At 43.9% G+C, this 17947-nt stretch overlaps 1 protein-coding gene across 1 annotated transcript in view; it reads left to right on the forward strand.

Annotated features, from left to right (window-relative positions):
* The window catches only part of HPS4 (Hermansky-Pudlak syndrome 4 protein), a 244267-nt gene that overhangs the window by 144967 nt on the left and 81353 nt on the right, over window positions 1-17947 (forward strand). Inside the window, exon 3 of the mRNA XM_071685274.1 lies at window positions 12341-12578. Coding sequence (XP_071541375.1) covers window positions 12341-12578 — 238 coding nt within the window. The remainder of the gene's footprint in view (window positions 1-12340; window positions 12579-17947) is intronic.

The following is a 17947-nucleotide window of genomic DNA, read 5'->3' on the forward strand; positions in this document are numbered from 1 at the left end:
AGGTGGGCGAGGCGAAGTGAAGTCGACCGACCCTCCCCCCACACTGAAGCTCACAACACAACAAACGTGTACCATTTCTTTACTCTCTCTCTCTCTCTCTCTCTCTCTCTCTCTCTCTCTCTCTCTCTCTCTCTCTCTCTCAGGAAGGTGCCCCCAGGCGTGTCATGTCGTTGGCTTCTTGTCAGCCAGACTGTGACATACGCATCGGCTTGACTCATGTCTCATCTTTCTTGCTGTAGTCAAACTTGATGTCTGTGTTTCACGTAAGAACTCGGGACGGGTCGGGGGTAGGGGCCAGCCAGCCAGGCAGAAGTGGATAGGACCCATCCAGCCATCCACGCATGAGGGGATAGGACCCATCCAGGCAGGAGGGGATAGGACCCATGCAGCCAGCAAAGCAGGAGGGGGACAGGACCCAGCCATCCAGCCAGGCAGGAGGGGATAGGACCCATCCAGCCAGCAGGGCAGGAGGGGATAGGACCTAGCCATCCAGCCGGGCAGTAGGGGATAGGACCCATCCAGCCAGCAAGGCAGGAGGGGATAGGAACCATCCACGCATGAGGGGATAGGACCCTGCCATCCAGCCAGGCAGGAGTGGATAGGACCCTTCCAGCCAGCAAGGCAGGAGGGGATAGGACCCAGCCATCCACCCAGCAAGGGAAAGGAGCCAACCAGGTAAGAGGAAGGTATACAGATATAACAACACACCCACAGAGGGAATACCTCTGCCTAGCTTTCCTCCTTCTTTCCCCGCCCTTTTATGTGGTCGACCTTCCGTTTGCCACCTGAGCGCCAGTCTTCGCATGGCCGACCTCCCAGCACAGGACGGCGTCACAAGGAAAATAAACCCAGTAACCCAACACCCACCCATTCACTGATATATATATATATATATATATATATATATGTATATATATATATATATATATATATATATATATATATATATATATATATATATATATATATATATATTGTGTGTATGTATATATGATTATATATGTATGCGCATTACGGGACTGAGCCCGCTTGAGGTTACGGCACAAGCGGAAAGTCGTCTCTGGCGAGGCTGGATCAACGGAAGTTAACGGTTTCGTCAAAGACGTTCTCGCCTCAAGAGAATCAGTCTCTCCTGCCCCTGATACTGAGTGCAGCGCGGCCTTGGGCCAGCAGAAACCCTTGGAAAAGAGGTAGCACCAGGACCCCTTTTTTGAGTGGGGCATCATGCATATATATATATATATATATATATATATATATATATATATATATATATATATATATATATATATATATATATATATATTATATATATTTTTTTTTTCATACCATTCGCCATTTCCCGCGATAGCGAGGTAGCGTTAAGAACAGAGGACTGGGCCTTTAAGGGAATATCCTCACCTGGCCCCCTTCTCTGTTCCTTCTTTTGGAAAATTAAAAAAAAACGAGAGGGGAGGATTTCCAGCCCCCCGCTCCCTTCCCTTTTAGTCGCCTTCTACGACACGCAGGGAATACGTGGGAAGTATTCTTTCTCCCCTATCCCCAGGGATAATATATATATATATATATATATATATATATATATATATATATATATATATATATATATTGATTTCCCCAGGACCTCTTTTTCCAGGAGCTCTAAGGTGCGTTGGTTTCATCAGCAGAGACATAGTGGACCACTATGATCCACCTTCGCCAAAATGACTTTCCATTCGCAGTCTAGCCTGATGCAGACGGAGCCCGGTAACACGCGTTATATGTTAGCTGACACGGCACGGGCAACTGAGGCCTTAATCAAGGCCATCCCATTAACGCGCTCTCTCTCTCTCTCTCTCTCTCTCTCTCTCTCTCTCTCTCTCTCTCTCTCTCTCTCTCTCTCTCTCTCTCTCTCTCTCTCTCTCTCTCTCTCTCTCTCTCTCACACAACTTTGCCTGACCCAAGTACCAATTTTATTAGCCAACCCCTAAGAGTGGATGAACAGCTGGGCTGACTGTGGACCGACTGCTGTATCCAGGATTCGAACGTATGCGCTCGACCCTGGGCGGCCCGTGAATGCGTCACGGTCAGGAACGCTAACCACTACACCACGGAAGTACGTCAAGTCCCTACGATAGTTGCTCCCAGACTGCATCTGGAAGTAGGAAGTCTGTCATCGACGACTTGTTTTCAAAGGAGCCCACCTTACCTTGCTGCTTGATATTTAGATGACCTTTTTCTCCCCCGTAACTCAACTGTTTTCTTCTGTTCGTCCTTTTAAGAGGATATTACTGGGACAGCTTCATCATTTCTCCGAAAAGAAATTTATCCATTTCGTTTTTCAGTGAGGTGATCGATGGACCTCACGCTGTGACAGTCGGGAGAAGTTTAGTGAGACAGGAAAGAAAAATAATGCCCCAGTCGAAGCCTCAAGACAAACCCCCCAATTTATATGAGCGCGTTCCGGTAATGGATATGCCATGCAGCCGCTAGATGGCTCTCCTTGGCTGTGCACCAGTGCTCAGTCGTCTGTATATGCACTCCAGCTGTCTGAACGTCCGTGGAGATGATAATCGTGTTGATAACTCGTGTAGTGATCGCCTCCTAGCGAGAGCTGCTGCTGGTGACGGGAGGTGATAAGTGGTGACCCGGGCAGCGACGGTCGTAATGGTCCTGATGTGGCAGTTGCAATTACACCGCTGGCGGGAGTGACAGGAGAGGTCGGCCATTAGTGCGGGAGTAGCGATATAAGGTGGAGGTCTTGTGGCCTGTTGGTGGAGGCGGCGCTCCAATTGGCTGCTGATGCCCGTTTAGCGGTGAGGGGAGTGGCTACGGTGGTCATGGTGGTAGCCTTTAGTGGCTGTGGTGGTGGTGAAGGAGCATCAGTGATAGCTGCTGGCGGTGGAGTCCCCACCAGGATCATTGTGTTGCTCGTGCAGACGGGGAGGAGGGGATCCTCGTGCTTGTGTGCCCTCGTTGCTCGTGCAAACGGGGAGGAGGGGATCCTTGTGCTCGTGTGACCAACGATCGTTTCTCATTCTGGTTCTGTTGTCATATATTTTTTTTCCCTAGTAGTAGTCGTATTTTCTTCTTAGCTTCGTTTGTTTTTTTTTTCTCTTGAGTCCCTCATCTCCCCTGCTGAAGAAACGACTCCCCACATTCCTCCGAACTCAAGCGTCAAAAAAGACTTGTTCTATGTTGATGTCGTCGTGTCCTCTTACTAATCTATGTTGTTGTCAAGCCTTCCCATCATCTTCATTCTTCTAGTGTGGTGAGGTTGAGGGCTTCCTTCCTCTTGTAGTAGCTTATTCCACTCGACTCTTGTTACCGTTCTTGTTGCATTCCCTCGGACCCTTTGCACCAATTCTGTGTGGCTCTTCAGAGTGAAGGGACCATTCGGACCCTGTGTGGTTCTTCAAAGTGAAGGGACCACTCGGACCCTGTGTGGCTCTTCAAGTGAAGGGACCATTCGGACCCTGTGTGGCTCTTCAAGTGAAGGGACCATTCGGACCCTGTGTGGTTCTTCAAAGTGAAGGGACCACTCGGACCCTGTGTGGTTCTTCAAAGTGAAGGGACCACTCGGACCCTGTGTGGTTCTTCGAAGTGAAGGGACCACTCGGACCCTGTGTGGCTCTTCAAGCGAGGGGACCAGATTGCTGCGGGACGTTTCAGCTAAGGATGAATGTACGATGTTTGTATAGTTATAAACATCTCCCAGTCCATGAGCTTGAAGGCGTTATTCACACAGACCAAACTGTAGTTTGCCACGCCTTCGATCCGTCTCACATCCTGCTCAGGCGACATGTTGGGCGTGGTGTCAGCTACCAGACCTCTTTCACAGTACATCTCCCGTTATATGTTTCCTGCGATACATAACACCATCTGGTCCTGTTTAAGTCCCTTCCCAACTCAATGACTTTTTCCGGGTTAAATCTCATCATCCATTGGTCCAAACACTGCTGCATATTGTCTACGTCTCTCTGCAGTGTTCCACATCGTTCGTGTTACCAGAGTTCACCTATTCGAGGTAACACCGCGAATGAAAAGTGGCCTTTTGTGAAGCTGTATCACTGGTAGTATAGTATCGTCAAAGAACTTCTCATTCCACAGGAGTCTACGTTTCCCTGCCACTGGAAGTTAGCTGAAGGAGCCTTTAAAAAGTCCTATGTGACCCCAGGACTCTTTCATAGATTTTTTTTTTTTTTTTTTTTTACGTTGGAAGCTCCTGTCACGGACAGAAGTCCATATCAAGGCCGGGCCTTTATTGAAATAAAGGGGAAAAGAAGAGACTGGAAAGTATTTACGAATTTGGAAAGAGTGAAATACCCGTCTTTTAAAATGTACCAGGTCACAGTTGTTGGGAAGGGTATGAGAGGGTAGACAATTTCAAAGCTTAGATGTGTAGGGAAAGAGAGAGTTATCAAAACGGCCCACCCTTGAGTTGCATGAATGGAATGATAAATCCACCTCGTATAGGAAATCATCTACCTAGATCATGAATGCTAATGGCGGCAGCAATGAGCCCTGAGGAACCCTATCTACCTCCCTCGCCTAGCTTGAGAAGGCTCCTGATATGTGTTTACGTTCCCCAGAGTTAAGTAGGTGTTCATCCATGTAACCAGCCCTACCCTAACCCCAGTCAGATGCTCACCTTTATCGCAAGTCTTCTGTTGGGGGGTAGTATCAAAGGCTACCTGGCAGTCGAAGAATATACGTTCCACCCAACCATCCATTTTCTTTTAGGATATTGCTTATTCGCTCATAAAAATCCAGAAGGGTCGTCTCACACGATCAGTTACGTCTAAAGTCATATTGTCTTCCATTTAAGTACCTTATGCCTGTCTAATATTCCTCAAGAAGCTTTCTGATCGTGTTTATTAATGTTCCTGCAGCTTACGCTCGTTTGGGAAACTGGCTAATGTAAAGGTACTTCCCCGTCACCTTTGTTTTGGGTAATGGCACAACTCTGGCCACCTCTTCCATTCCATTGGTGCATTTCCTTCATTGAGGGGGGGAACTTTACAGCGCGCATCACCGCCAGTGCTTTAACAAAGGTTTTCACCCTGCGACTGCAGACGATGAGATGGCATCTGAACCACAAGCTTTGTGAGGGTCTCTCTCTCTCTCTCTCTCTCTCTCTCTCTCTCTCTCTCTCTCTCTCTCTCTCTCTCTCTCTCTCTCTCTCTCTCTCAAACCTGCTCACTTCCACTGCATTGATTTCGCCATTTTCTAAGGTATTTCACCGTCTTCCATCCTGACCACAACGTGGAAAAACTTCACATTCAGCTTCTCACAAAATATGGTCTCGTCTTTATTGATAACTTTCCTTCCTCCAAAGATCCATGATATAATAATCTGGTCCATTACTGTAATTTTGTTTATTGAGCTTTCGAATACCTTTACGTTTTCTTTCGATTTGTTTTGTTTTTTTTTTCTTCCTCATAGCTGACCTGTATCTTCATTCTTATCTTGACGTCTTCAATTCTATCTCTCTCGTATCTGTGCAATACAGCTTGATCTCTTTTCTTTTTGTATCTATAGTGTGTGTGTGTGTGTGTGTGTGTGTGTGTGTGTGTGTGTGTGTGTGTGTGTGTGTGTGTGTCTTTCCCTGATTTATTGCATGTATTGTTAAGCCATACCTTAATTTATTTCTGGTAAACCTTACCTTGATATTTTTTCTCTGTTAAACCTTACCTTGATACATTTTTTCTATTAAACCATATCTTGGTATTTTTCTCTGTTAAACCATACCTTGATATATTTCTCCGTTAAACTATACCTTGATATCATTCCTCCGTTCCTGCTGCCTTACTATACAGTACCCTGGCAGATTTACCTGATGCGGTAGTGTCTGGTAGGGCCTTCTACCCCTCCCTCTCTCCAGGCTGGGTCGAGGCTGCTGAGTTAAGTCGGTTGTGCATCAAGTTGTTGGAAGCCGCTGCAGTCCGCCCGCATTCGCACGTAGCACCCACAGCGTAGCTGGTCTGCTGCAGTTTGTAATTATTTTTCCAAGGCTTTGTTAACCTTGCTTACGTCCTGCCTCCACCCCTTACACATTAAAGGGTGTACAATCAGCCCATAGGCCCATTAAAACAGATAACTCGTTTTAACAGCTTCTGTTAACAGAGAGATTTAGGCAAGACGCAGATTTCCACACAATCTGGCTAACATCATCTGACAGCTGACGGCCATAATTGTACCTAGTCTTCCCTTCTTCTCAAGTTGGTCAAATACCAAACACAGATAAGAATCTAAAAAAATAAATTCATGATAGCAAAATAAACATGGCTCTCTCTCCTAACATAAATAATACCATTTATTCTTGATACATAGATCTCTATATTACTTTACTTTAACATCACTCTGGTAAATTCGCTGGTCTTAATGATATAACATGAGGGTTTGAAATGACTGAGGTGTGTACAGATTACATTATACATTTACCAACTGCTTTGTATCACATCCTTCCTCTTATGGCCATTCCTGAGAGAGAAAGGCTTGACCTTGGCCATCATCCAGTTTCTATACAATTTCTTAAAGAAAACTGAATAAGATATTATAGGTAACTATAACATTTATGGGTAAATAGGGGAGATAATTGTAACACCTCGTGGCTACAGGCAGGATGGTGAAAGGTTTCTGGCTCGGGATGTTTTAAGTCGTTCTCTCCCTGTGTGCAAATCGCACCTTTGGATTTCAGTCGTGATATTTTACAGGGTCATCCATGCTTGTGGGAAGTTATTACCGAGTTAGGATTAGGGACCATACCTTGTAGGATCTACCAAGGTACATACAGATGATGATCACATGCCTCTCCGTCTGCGCTCCAGGGAGTACAGCCTCACTGATTATGTAGTTTCGCCTGCCATGTAGGGAGAATACAGCAGCAATATTCTTCTGTTCGTGAGAGAATGAACCCCTTGAAAAGTACCACTATCATCATTGGTTTTTTCCTCTTTGTCTTGAAAGTCCACAGGATCCACTCCACCATCCTTCTGGTGGTGCATCTCTCTCTCTCTCTCTCTATCTCTCTCTCTCTCTCTCTCTCTCTCTCTCTCTCTCTCTCTCTCTCTCTCTCTCTCTCTCTCTCAACATCTTAGTTCTAAATTTCATATTTCATAATACACTCCTAAAGTCTGTTTCCTTGGAGTAGGTGTTTTAAGGTGTCATAATTCCCTTCTTTATGATTTATAGTATTCTGAATCGACTTTTTGTTTGTAAGCACCACCCCTTCATCTAGTTCGTAACACCCCCCTTCCCCGTCGTACTGGTGAGACATAGGCATTCACCCCTCGTTAATCACCTGTTAAGTAGTTAACGGCGTGTTACGGCCCGGGGTCTGCCTTCCGGCCACAGTATGATGGCTATGTCCGCATCTCTAACCTGAGTGACCTATGAGACCCCTTCAATAAACGGCTTTCCAGCAAATACCTGGAAGGTGAATCTCCACGTCGATTCATCCCCGTGTGTATCTGAGGATATTCCAGACTGTTATTTCCTTATGGCTAAAATCTCAAGGGTGAGGAGTTACCACAACTCAGCTGGGCTACCCTCGCCACCTCATCTACTTAATCCGTAGATCGACTCCTTCATTGTTTCCATTCAGAAGCTGATTTGATTCTTCTGGTCTTCGGGAGGAATTGCACACCAATGAGGTTGTTTAAATCAGGTCGGATTTACACACTGTCTGGGCTAAAATGTACCTGGCCAAAAAGGTCCACTATTGACCATAACATTTTAGAATCGTATGCCTTCTTTCTTTACACATTACGGTATGTCCTTTTAGGAAAATCACAGGTGACCATCCTAAACACATCCTTGTGTTCAGTATCGACTATGCGTGTAAAAGTCTTGCTTAAACTCCTCGACTTGATCCGCAAGTTCATCTTCCTTTTCATGTCCCACCAAACTCTCAGCGTTGTTCCCCATCTCTCCTATACCCATCTCTCCATACGTTCAGTCGTCTCCTTCATGCCTCCTCCTCCTCCAGGGTCTTGTCCTTCTTAAACCTCAGTATGACCTTATTCTAGCCCCCAAACCATAACCGATCTGTTTCTTTCCAGCTCCTGTTTCATTAGCTCGTTTAAGTTAGCTTTCAGTGTACATGAAACATTTTGCTTTAGTTTGGCGTCAGTTCTTCACTTCTTTGCAGCCTAACTTGTCTAACAGATCGTCTGATAGGCCACTTCCCTCGAATGTTTTTATTGCCCCATATTAAAGTCGGCAATGTTTCCAGTGATCCTATCCTCAGCAGACTCTTGTCATGTTCTCTCTGATTATAATTCAGTCTGTTTTCACAATCAACTGTAGTCCTGATATTCCGCACGTCGTCATCAGTTCCACTCTTACCTTTAGACCAAAAAAATTGCCTTCCTTGTAGAGTTAATCATTTGACTTACGTCTATTTCCTTCCTTGTTTTAATGACCCTGATAATACCAGGTGGCTCTCCGTCTTCCCTGATCTTAGAGACTAGTGCAAACCTCAATAATAATCATCCCGTCTCTAAGCGTCGTTATTTCATCGCTCAAGTCTTGCTTAATCATCCCCTCTGGTGTCCTGCATCATCCTAGTCCGTCCGTCTATAAGACCGCCTTGCCTGGATTTTCGCTTTTCGTGTTCCCGTTCCTCTGTATCCTGGAGGTGAATATCCTCCAGTTATCGTTTTTGGGCCTGGTCGACCATGGTCGATGCACTTTACCTTCATAAGCTTTCAGCCATGCTGCACAAATCAGATATATTCCTCCAGCTGCCCCTCTCACCACACTTACATCCAAAAGTCTTTTAACTCGTTAGAAATCGATTTTTTTTTTTTACGTTTTAAAGATTTTTATTTTCAAGAATGTTTAACTAATCGTTGTTTGCACAAAATGAACACATACAGACGCTTATAATCTCAGGAATATGCACTGTTTTGAATACTGTGTTTCATTTACTCTTTTCCTAACTCGTTCAATGTCTCTTTCCTTTGCATGTATGCGTCATCCGGTTTGGCCGGCAGTTGTTATCGAAAATACTCGTCGTCAGTCTTGAGCATACTTGTATTTATATTCCTAAGTCTGTTTATTCCCTTCAACTTGCTTCTTAAAACTTTGGATGTGACATGTCTATCTTGCTGTTTGGTTTCTCTCGCAACGTCGTCATTCCATCCCAACTGGCGAGGGCGTCGTTGAAGCTAGGCTGCCACACTCCTCCTATCAGTCAGTCGTGAGAACGTACCTACATTGCTCTCCTGAAAGATTCTTTTGTTTCCGCCTCTTCGGGTGGCTCTCCATCAGTATGTAGTATCCAGTTCTTCCTGATTTTCGTCTCCTACAGCCTGCACAGACAGTGAACAACTAATGTACTGGGATTGGCTGAAAAGCACTGAAGCTGTGCCCTGTTGAGATGTATCATAATTCTTCGAAGGCATGGACCTAAATCTGCTCTCGAGCGTGGTTCCCTCTTGGTGCAGTCGGCATGAAAAACTGAAATGATATAAATAGAATCGAAAAGAGCAGTAAGTGCGATAGAAAACAGAATTGTGTTCTCTAGATGATGCAGTGTGACTTCTAAGGCTAGAGCCACGGGCTGTGGTGGCCTCCAACAGTCTGAATGAGTAGAGAAACAAGACGACTTTTCTCTCCAAAGACTGAGCTGTGGTGGGGTACACATCTCCGTAGCCATCTTCGATTATACATTTTTCATAGTGTTGCGTGGCAGGTTCGACGCTGTTCTTACGCGTTTCGTGCATGCAGCAGTGGTATACAACCTCCTATCTCTAGATCCCTCCCCTCCTCACCTGCCCATGGGTGCCTGTCGCTCCTGTGGTCGCCTGTTAAACAGGTTTCCCAACGGGCACTGACATCCCTGACCTTGAGAAGGTAGCTTGACTGCTGTTGAGACGAGAGATAGCCCGGTACCTGACGTGGTCATAAACAGCTGTCAGCATTAGACTGGTGTGAGCTGCTTGGCTGTTTTGCAAGTATTGTGTCAGTAACTTGTAAAAAGAGTTTCCCTGCTACTGTTAGCAGCAGCCGCTGACCTGGACGGCCCCGGTACAGACATCGCTCACCTCTCCTCATCTCATAACTTACTCTCGTACAGTATGTCATCTCCCTCATTGACTAACGAATTAATCACCCTTTTTTTTACCCATACTAAACAGGCTAAATATTTTTTCCTGACTATTGCCATTTATCGTCTTATGGTCGATCATGTACCAGTATACTCAACCATACTGACCCGCAGGCGTTTGGTGGGATGCACCATGTGGTGTGTGCGCTCTCTCCCTGCCACACGAAGCACTCAGCTTCACTCGGATTCTCTCTCTCTCTCTCTCTCTCTCTCTCTCTCTCTCTCTCTCTCTCTCTCTCTCTCTCTCTCTCTCTCTCTCTCTCCCGGGTAACCGCCTCCTAGTGCGTCCGAAACTCCGACTCTCCAAACGAATTTTTTCACATTGTGTGGAAAACTAAAACTCTTGAATCCACAAACGATTATGCTACAACCCAACGGGTGTTTTTGTAGGTTATAGCAGCGAGTCAGGGCTGTGCTGGAGTTGGTATAGACTGAGCTTGTGAAGTGGCTGGGATTTTACGGGTAATTGGTTCGGGTTTATGGCTTTGTTTGTCATCATTGGTAATAATAATGCGGTGCTGTTATTGCAAACTTGGCCTACCGGTAGGGTCACTTTCACTTATATTAATGTTGTTGCAAGTGTTGTTAATGGTATATTGTTACAGGATAGATTAGTTTCATCCTCCCGATATACTCGTCGTTACGTTATAATTGAACATTTAAAATCGTGTTTTGTTGTTCATTTCAAATGTTTTTCCGTTTTTTTTTATTAATTAACCTAAACATGGCTTTTTTCCAGTGTTAGATTTTACATTTTTGTGTTTAAAGAGGATGTTTATCTCCATTTTTTTCAGTACGCTATAGGATATTTATACAAGTCAAACCCTTATATATATATATATATATATATATATATATATATATATATATATATATATATATATATATATATATATATATATATAAGGAATTAAAGGCCATATACAGTTCTGTATGTTAGATCGAGTGTTTGACTTTGGTGTAAATACTGTATACAAATGTTATATCTGGACATTGATTCATTGTTTTTTGCCTGAAAAAAATGTACAGTGAATGATTTGTTAGGCTGTTATATTGTTATTTACATGTGCTTTCTCATTAACCTGTCAATGTTTAAGATGCTATCTTTGTAATGTATGTATCTTACGAATTTAAAGTATGATCATATTGTTATCTTTCTGAGCTTTCTTATCAGCTTGTGTATGTTGGTCATGTTATCTTTGTTTTTATATTTTATCTGTTTTTTTTTATATGTTTTAGTGTGCGTATGATGTTATCTACCTCAGCTATTTATTAAGTCATTTATATTTGTGATGTTATCTACGTGAGCTCATTAAGTTATGCAGGGTTATCGTGTTATCTCTGTGAGTTTTCTTATATATATATATATATATATATATATATATATATATATATATATATATATATATATATATATATATGGTTAAGACTTTATGACCTGGCTTATTAGCATTAACGGGCCGTTAGTATTTTTAGGGATTGTTTAAACGCCTTTTTTTTCTATTTCTAGGATAATGCTGTATATTTCGTATGATGGTGAAGTCCCTTTTGATATGTGAGGTGTTGAACGGTTATGGCACCAGTGACGACAGGTTATGGCACCAGTGCTGACAGGTTATGGCGCTGCTGACGAAGTGTTAGTGTCGTCAGTAACATGACAGATTATGGCAGCAGTAAAGTAACTTGTGGCACCAGTAACTTGAGTTATGGCACTAGTAACATGACAGGTCGTACCGCCAGTAACATGACTGGTCGTAACACCAGTAACATGACAGGTCGTAACACCAGTAACGTAACAGGTCGTAACACCAGTAACATGACAGGTCGTAACACCAGTAACATGACAGGTCGTAACACCAGTAACATGACAGGTTTTAACACCAGTAACGTGACAGGTCGTAACACCAGTCACATGACAGGTCGTAACACCAGTCACATGACAGGTCGTAACACCAGTAACATGACAGGTCGTAACACCAGTAACATGACAGGTCGTAGCACCAGTAACATGACAGGTCGTAACACCAGTAACATGACAGGTCGTAACACCAGTAACATGACAGGTCGTAACACCAGTAACATGACAGGTCATAGCACCAGTAACATGACAGGTCGTAACACCAGTAACATGACGGGTGGTAACACCAGTAACATGACATGTCGTAACACCAGTAACATGACAGGTCGTAACACTAGTAACATGACAGGTCGTAACACTAGTAACATGCCCTTCGTACCCTCCTCCAGGCGGTGTGTGCCAGCGGTGGTGGTGTACGACAGCGGTGTGTGTACCAGGGAGGAGGATGACCCCGCCCACGCCGTCCTGTACTTCCGCCCGCGCCACACGCCCACCACCGCCCGTACCTCCCTCGCCGGCCAGCTGGCGGGCGTGGTCCACTTTTGCCGCCACGCCTTCGCCACGCCCACCCTGGTGCGCACGCGACACGCCCACGTAGCCGTGAAAGACTACGGGCGCTTCGTCCTCGTAAGTTTACTGTGGCACAGTTGTATACGTGTGTGTGTGTGTGTGTGTGTGTGTGTGTGTAATTATCTACGTATAGTATTTATAAATATAGTACTTGTGAATATAGTATTTATACGTATAGTATTATCTCTGTATACTGTAGTATTTATACTATACAGGGAGGGAGGTTTACACCCACTGGGGCCCATCTTTTGATTTTTCTCTTCTGTTATACAACTTTTCACACCTGTGAATGATGACCACGTTTATGATTTCGGTACTCGGCTTATTCTTCTTCTCATCCACAGCTCTTATACAGATACAGTACTTCCGCGATATCTTGTATATGACAAGATACCCGCACACTTTCATGTTCTGCCCACTGCTTGGCCCAGCCTTGCATCTATCTTTGCTCGTTCTCTTCATTATATTGGTTTGTACTATCAAAGCTTGCGATCAAGTCGCCCCATACTCTTCTGTCTTCCATGGAGGACTAAAAAGCAAAGCCTGTCTGTCACTCAGATCTCTCAATTCTAGTACCACCTCTCGCCCTCCTGTGGACCTTCTCTGTGAGTTCTGTGCTTCTTTTGATCCAGTCTTTCTCTCTCGACGCTCTACCTGCGTCTTCCCATAACCTGGGCTGCAGCATTACCTCCAGCCAGCCACAGGAAGGCTTCCCGGAAGGACATACTGGACTCACGATACCACATCACCCTCTCGCTCAGGTTCCTACTGCTTGCTTCCTGCCGGGCAGTAGTACCATATTGAGGCCTTCTTTCGCTGTCTCCCATCCTCATTACATTTACTCGAGCTGGATTTCATCGGCCAAACATGACACCAGTTTGGGAGTGTTTCCAGACCCCCTTTACTTCATGCCATTGGCATCATCTGGAAACAAGTTCAGGTTGGAGTCCCAAACCAGAGCCCTGCGTCAGGCCGCTGGTGAGCTCTACCCATCTTGAGAAAGACCCTTTGGGATGCGTCCTTTTATTCCCCTCCACTAAGACCATCCTAACAGAGATCGAAGGAGTCTCCCCCGTGCACCTGCCTGGGGTCCAGATTAACGTCCTGTTTAGAACAGTGTCTCATTCTTTCTGGCAGTCCAGAAGCAGACGAGCTATCCAGCCTTGTTGTCGTATGTGTAAATGGAGTCCACTCTCGTGGAAATCAAAGAGATTAGGCATGGCATATATCCTCTTCCTCTCCCCTTCGGCACTTCACCTTTCTCTAGACACATCTTGAACAACAGTTCAAGTGATCTGTCGATTGTATGTGCTGCACACATCCTCAGCACGTGGGGAAATTTCATAAGGACCATGTGCCTTACATGGGACAAAACCCCTATAATGTTCTGTTTATATTTATTTTTGATATCTAAGTACTATCCAGGACCTTCATCGCATTCCCTCTCTGGTATTAGGTCTATAGTGTCTTCGACTATGAAAAAAGAAAGTGTCATTCATCTCCTCTCATATTCTTATATCATTTTCCACAACTTAGTCATCTGAACACCTTAGCCTTATGACCTGATCATGAACTGAGTTTACTTCTAATGAATTTATAGACAACTTTTGGAATATCTCCTGCCTTGTCCACAATTGTCTTTTCAAAGTATCATTGTTTCTCCTTTTGTGCTTGACTGTAATCCTTCCTCATCCACTTATACCTCACGAGTGCTGGCTGACTGGCTGGGATGCTCCTACATCTACACAGCACATCACTACGCTCCCTTGCTTATTGCCATCTTTAATTGAACCATTCCTCCCTCTTTAATTGAACCATTCCTCCCTCTTTAATTGAATCATTCCTCCCTCCTTAATTGAACCATTCCTCCTCCCTCTCTTCTTTTTCTTTTTTTTTTAACCTTCCCTCTGTATTTGAGGCTGCAGGTATTTGTGTTCCGACTTCACTGTAAATTTCACTGAACCTTTCACTGCCGTGCATTGATTTCCAGGTTACTGAATTCCACTCCCCAGTGTATGTTGCCAAAGAAATTGTTCCACCCTGTTGTTACCATGGTCATTGTTCAACCCTGTTGTTACCATGATCATTGTTCAACCCTGTTGTTGCCATGATCATTGTTCAACCCTGTTGTTACCATGGTCATTGTTCAACCCTGTTGTTGCCATGGTCATTGTTCAACCCTGTTGTTGCCATGATCATTGTTCAACCCTGTTGTTGCCATGGTCATTGTTCAACCCTGTTGTTGCCATGGTCATTGTTCAACCCTGTTGTTGCCATGGTCATTGTTCAACCCTGTTGTTACCATGGTCATTGTTCAACCCTGTTGTTATCATGGTCATTGTTCAACCCTGTTGTTGACATGATCATTGTCGTCTTTTTGAGTCGGGTATGATTATTACTGCTTATTTGACGTCGTCATTTACCATAATAATCTGACTCAGTTGTTACATGGATCACTCTTTCCCCCGTTTTTACTGAATCGTATGTGACATTCTTGAATTCCATCCTCGTACGTGAGAAGATCAGATCTTGTAATGATTGTGTATCAGTCCTTCTGATCATCCTAGTTTGCTGCAATGTTCTCTCTCTCTCTCTCTCTCTCTCTCTCTCTCTCTCTCTCTCTCTCTCTCTCTCTCTCTCTCTCTCTCTCTCTGTTCATTTCAGTCTTCCATTATTAGGACTACAATCTCTTGGTGTGTACGTATGTTTCATCGCCTGATGTACGATCCTGATTGTTTGTTGATGGTCTTCCTTGTACGTTTTGTTCTGGTTCTTTAAAACTCCTCGGAGGATTGTGTATCATCGACACCACATTATGTATTTCTTCCCGACAGATACTCTTCCCATTTATGTATCGTTTGAATATACCGTCTTCCAGCGTCTCCTTAAGGTTGTGTTTTATCAAGAGGATCAATCCTCCTCCTCCTTTGTCCTTTCTTTCCTTCCCTACTGTCTTGTATCCCTCAAGACAAAGTGAGGTAGATTTTTGTCCCCTTGCTAAGCTATATCTCCACAGCTCCGGGAGAAATCAGACGCGTTTTCCCTGATTCGGTCTTTGAATCGCATTTCTCTGTCATATGCTGTTAGTCCATCTGTATTCGTATACATTACTTTCAGACTGATTTTTCCATCACTTTAACATTTCCGACCTTTTCGTTGCAGGGGAGACTGTACCTTCCCCTCGCCTTATTTGAAGACTCCGATCGTACAGTGTGTGCGTGTGTGTGTGTTTTAAAGATCCTTCTAAATTCCTCCATGTTTCTGCATTTCTTAACTATCTTAAGTTCCTCCTGACTTCGCTACGCCCAAGTAAACCTAAATCATCACTGGTCATTTTCATATGTCTTGACTACATCTCCCAAGCCTCCTTCCTCATTTTTTTTTTTTTTTTTATTAAGGAAACTGCACTTGCCGTGTTTATAGCCTTGTAGAGTAAGGAAACTGCACTTGGCGTGGCTATAGCCTTGTAGAGTCTTTTAAGCAAACTTCTTTCCTTCTCCACTCTTTCCTCTAGAATATGATCCTACTGTCCAAAGACCACTAATACTTTACACGCCAACCTCCCACTTCCCTAATCCTTCTTTTGTTTGCTGAATAATGCAGTGTTGATACATCCACCTTCACACTTGTGGCCTTTATCGTACATCCCCGCTTACACCAGCTAATCCTGTATACTCCAGACTCTTTCATACCTTTCATGTAACAGACCATGTGTCTTCCTGGTCGTTCTAACAGTGCATTATTACTGTCCTAGTACAGCTTCACTTGATATTCCACCGTGGACGTCTACAATGTCTCCAGGTCTCGTCCGTTCAGCTACGTCAGACATTATGCTTTGTTTTTCTTCATTAGTTCCTGATTTTTTTCAGGTCATGCTTTCAGCCCTCTAGTTTATACCAACCACCGATCTCCGTTGTTATGGACAATACCTCTTCTTTGACTGTCCTGAGAACATTCTTAGGCAACACCACTGACCCATTCCTCTGATGGTTATCTGTTATTGTGCCTTCTTTCCTCATACTTATCTCAGCGAATCTGATTCTGTGTTCAGAATTATTTTCTTATTCTCTAATTCCCTCTCCCATCTGATGATGTCTTTCATGATCCTTGACTTCTTTCCTCACTTTCTCTGTATCCTCATCCAGCTTTGTTCATTCATGATCCGTTCCCCATTCATTTTAAATAATTTCCTCAGTCATATGTTCTCGGACGTTTCAGTACTTATTTTCCAAAGATTTTTTTTTTTTGTCCTTTTGTTCCTTTTATTGAAATACCCACATAACTCTCGTCCTGTGTCGCCCTTCTTATGTATCTAGTCACTGATGTATTGTCATAGTTCTTACCTTTTCCTAAATCCATTTCGGATTGACGAAACTTCATCATTCTTGCCTGGCTTAATTCCGGGTTTACTGAATAAGATACCTTTTTGTTTTTAACATTATGAATATCCTCACCCTAAGATTTACGTCCCCGGTAGATAGCCAACCATGGGCTCAGGTAACAGGAGAAATAAGAAATCTTTCCCGAGATCAAAATTCTCGCCTGTTGACTGGCACATCAGGAGACATTTGCCTATTAGTAATGATTACTTTTATATTCACCTATTACGTTGCTCTTCAGAGTCTTTAATCTTTTTTTGCACTCATAGTAAGTCGTATCTCTTGGATATATTCTCCCCGAGGATGATCATTTCAAAAAGAATTTACTGAATTTGGCATCGCTCGCCAAACATTCGATTTGAAATCTCTGGCCTTCTCACATCCACTGCTCTTATACTCTACTAGTGATAGAAAAAAAAAATCATGGAGCCCTTCTTCAATTTGTTGTGTATGTTGTGTGTGTGTGTGTGTGTGTGTGTGTGTTTTATAAAAACAAGTGCAGATGTTACCTAATTTTACCCAAGAGTCTTAACTTTAGAAAGAATAAGGACAAGAAAACCGCATGATTACCCCACCGCGGGTAGAATGATAACATCTGGTAAAATCACCCACGCAGCAACATAAACAAGCGCCACAGCAAATGAAAACGTCACCTCGCCCTCCACACACCAATTAACCCAACATCGCAACAACAGAACAACCCCGCATCACAGTAGAGGACCGTAACGCCACCCATCACCCCGGCTACGAAGCAACCAAGCAGTACAGCGTCATTAGCCCACTGCCACAGCAACGTAACAGCTCTGTCGCAACCACAAAATTTTATCCCAGCACCACAGCAACATAACATTACTCCAAGCACCACAGCAACATAACAACTCAACACTACAGGAACATAGTTTATCCTACTACCACAGCAACCTGACCTGGTCCAATACCACAAGAATATACCAACCCAGTACCACAGAAACATTGCTAAAGCACCATAGCAGTATAACTCCGCACCGCAGCAGCAGAACCCAGCGTCAGTCGCAGCTCTACAGCCTA

Source organism: Panulirus ornatus, chromosome 3 (assembly GCF_036320965.1).
Source record: "Panulirus ornatus isolate Po-2019 chromosome 3, ASM3632096v1, whole genome shotgun sequence".
Classification (NCBI taxonomy): Eukaryota; Metazoa; Arthropoda; class Malacostraca; order Decapoda; family Palinuridae; genus Panulirus; species Panulirus ornatus.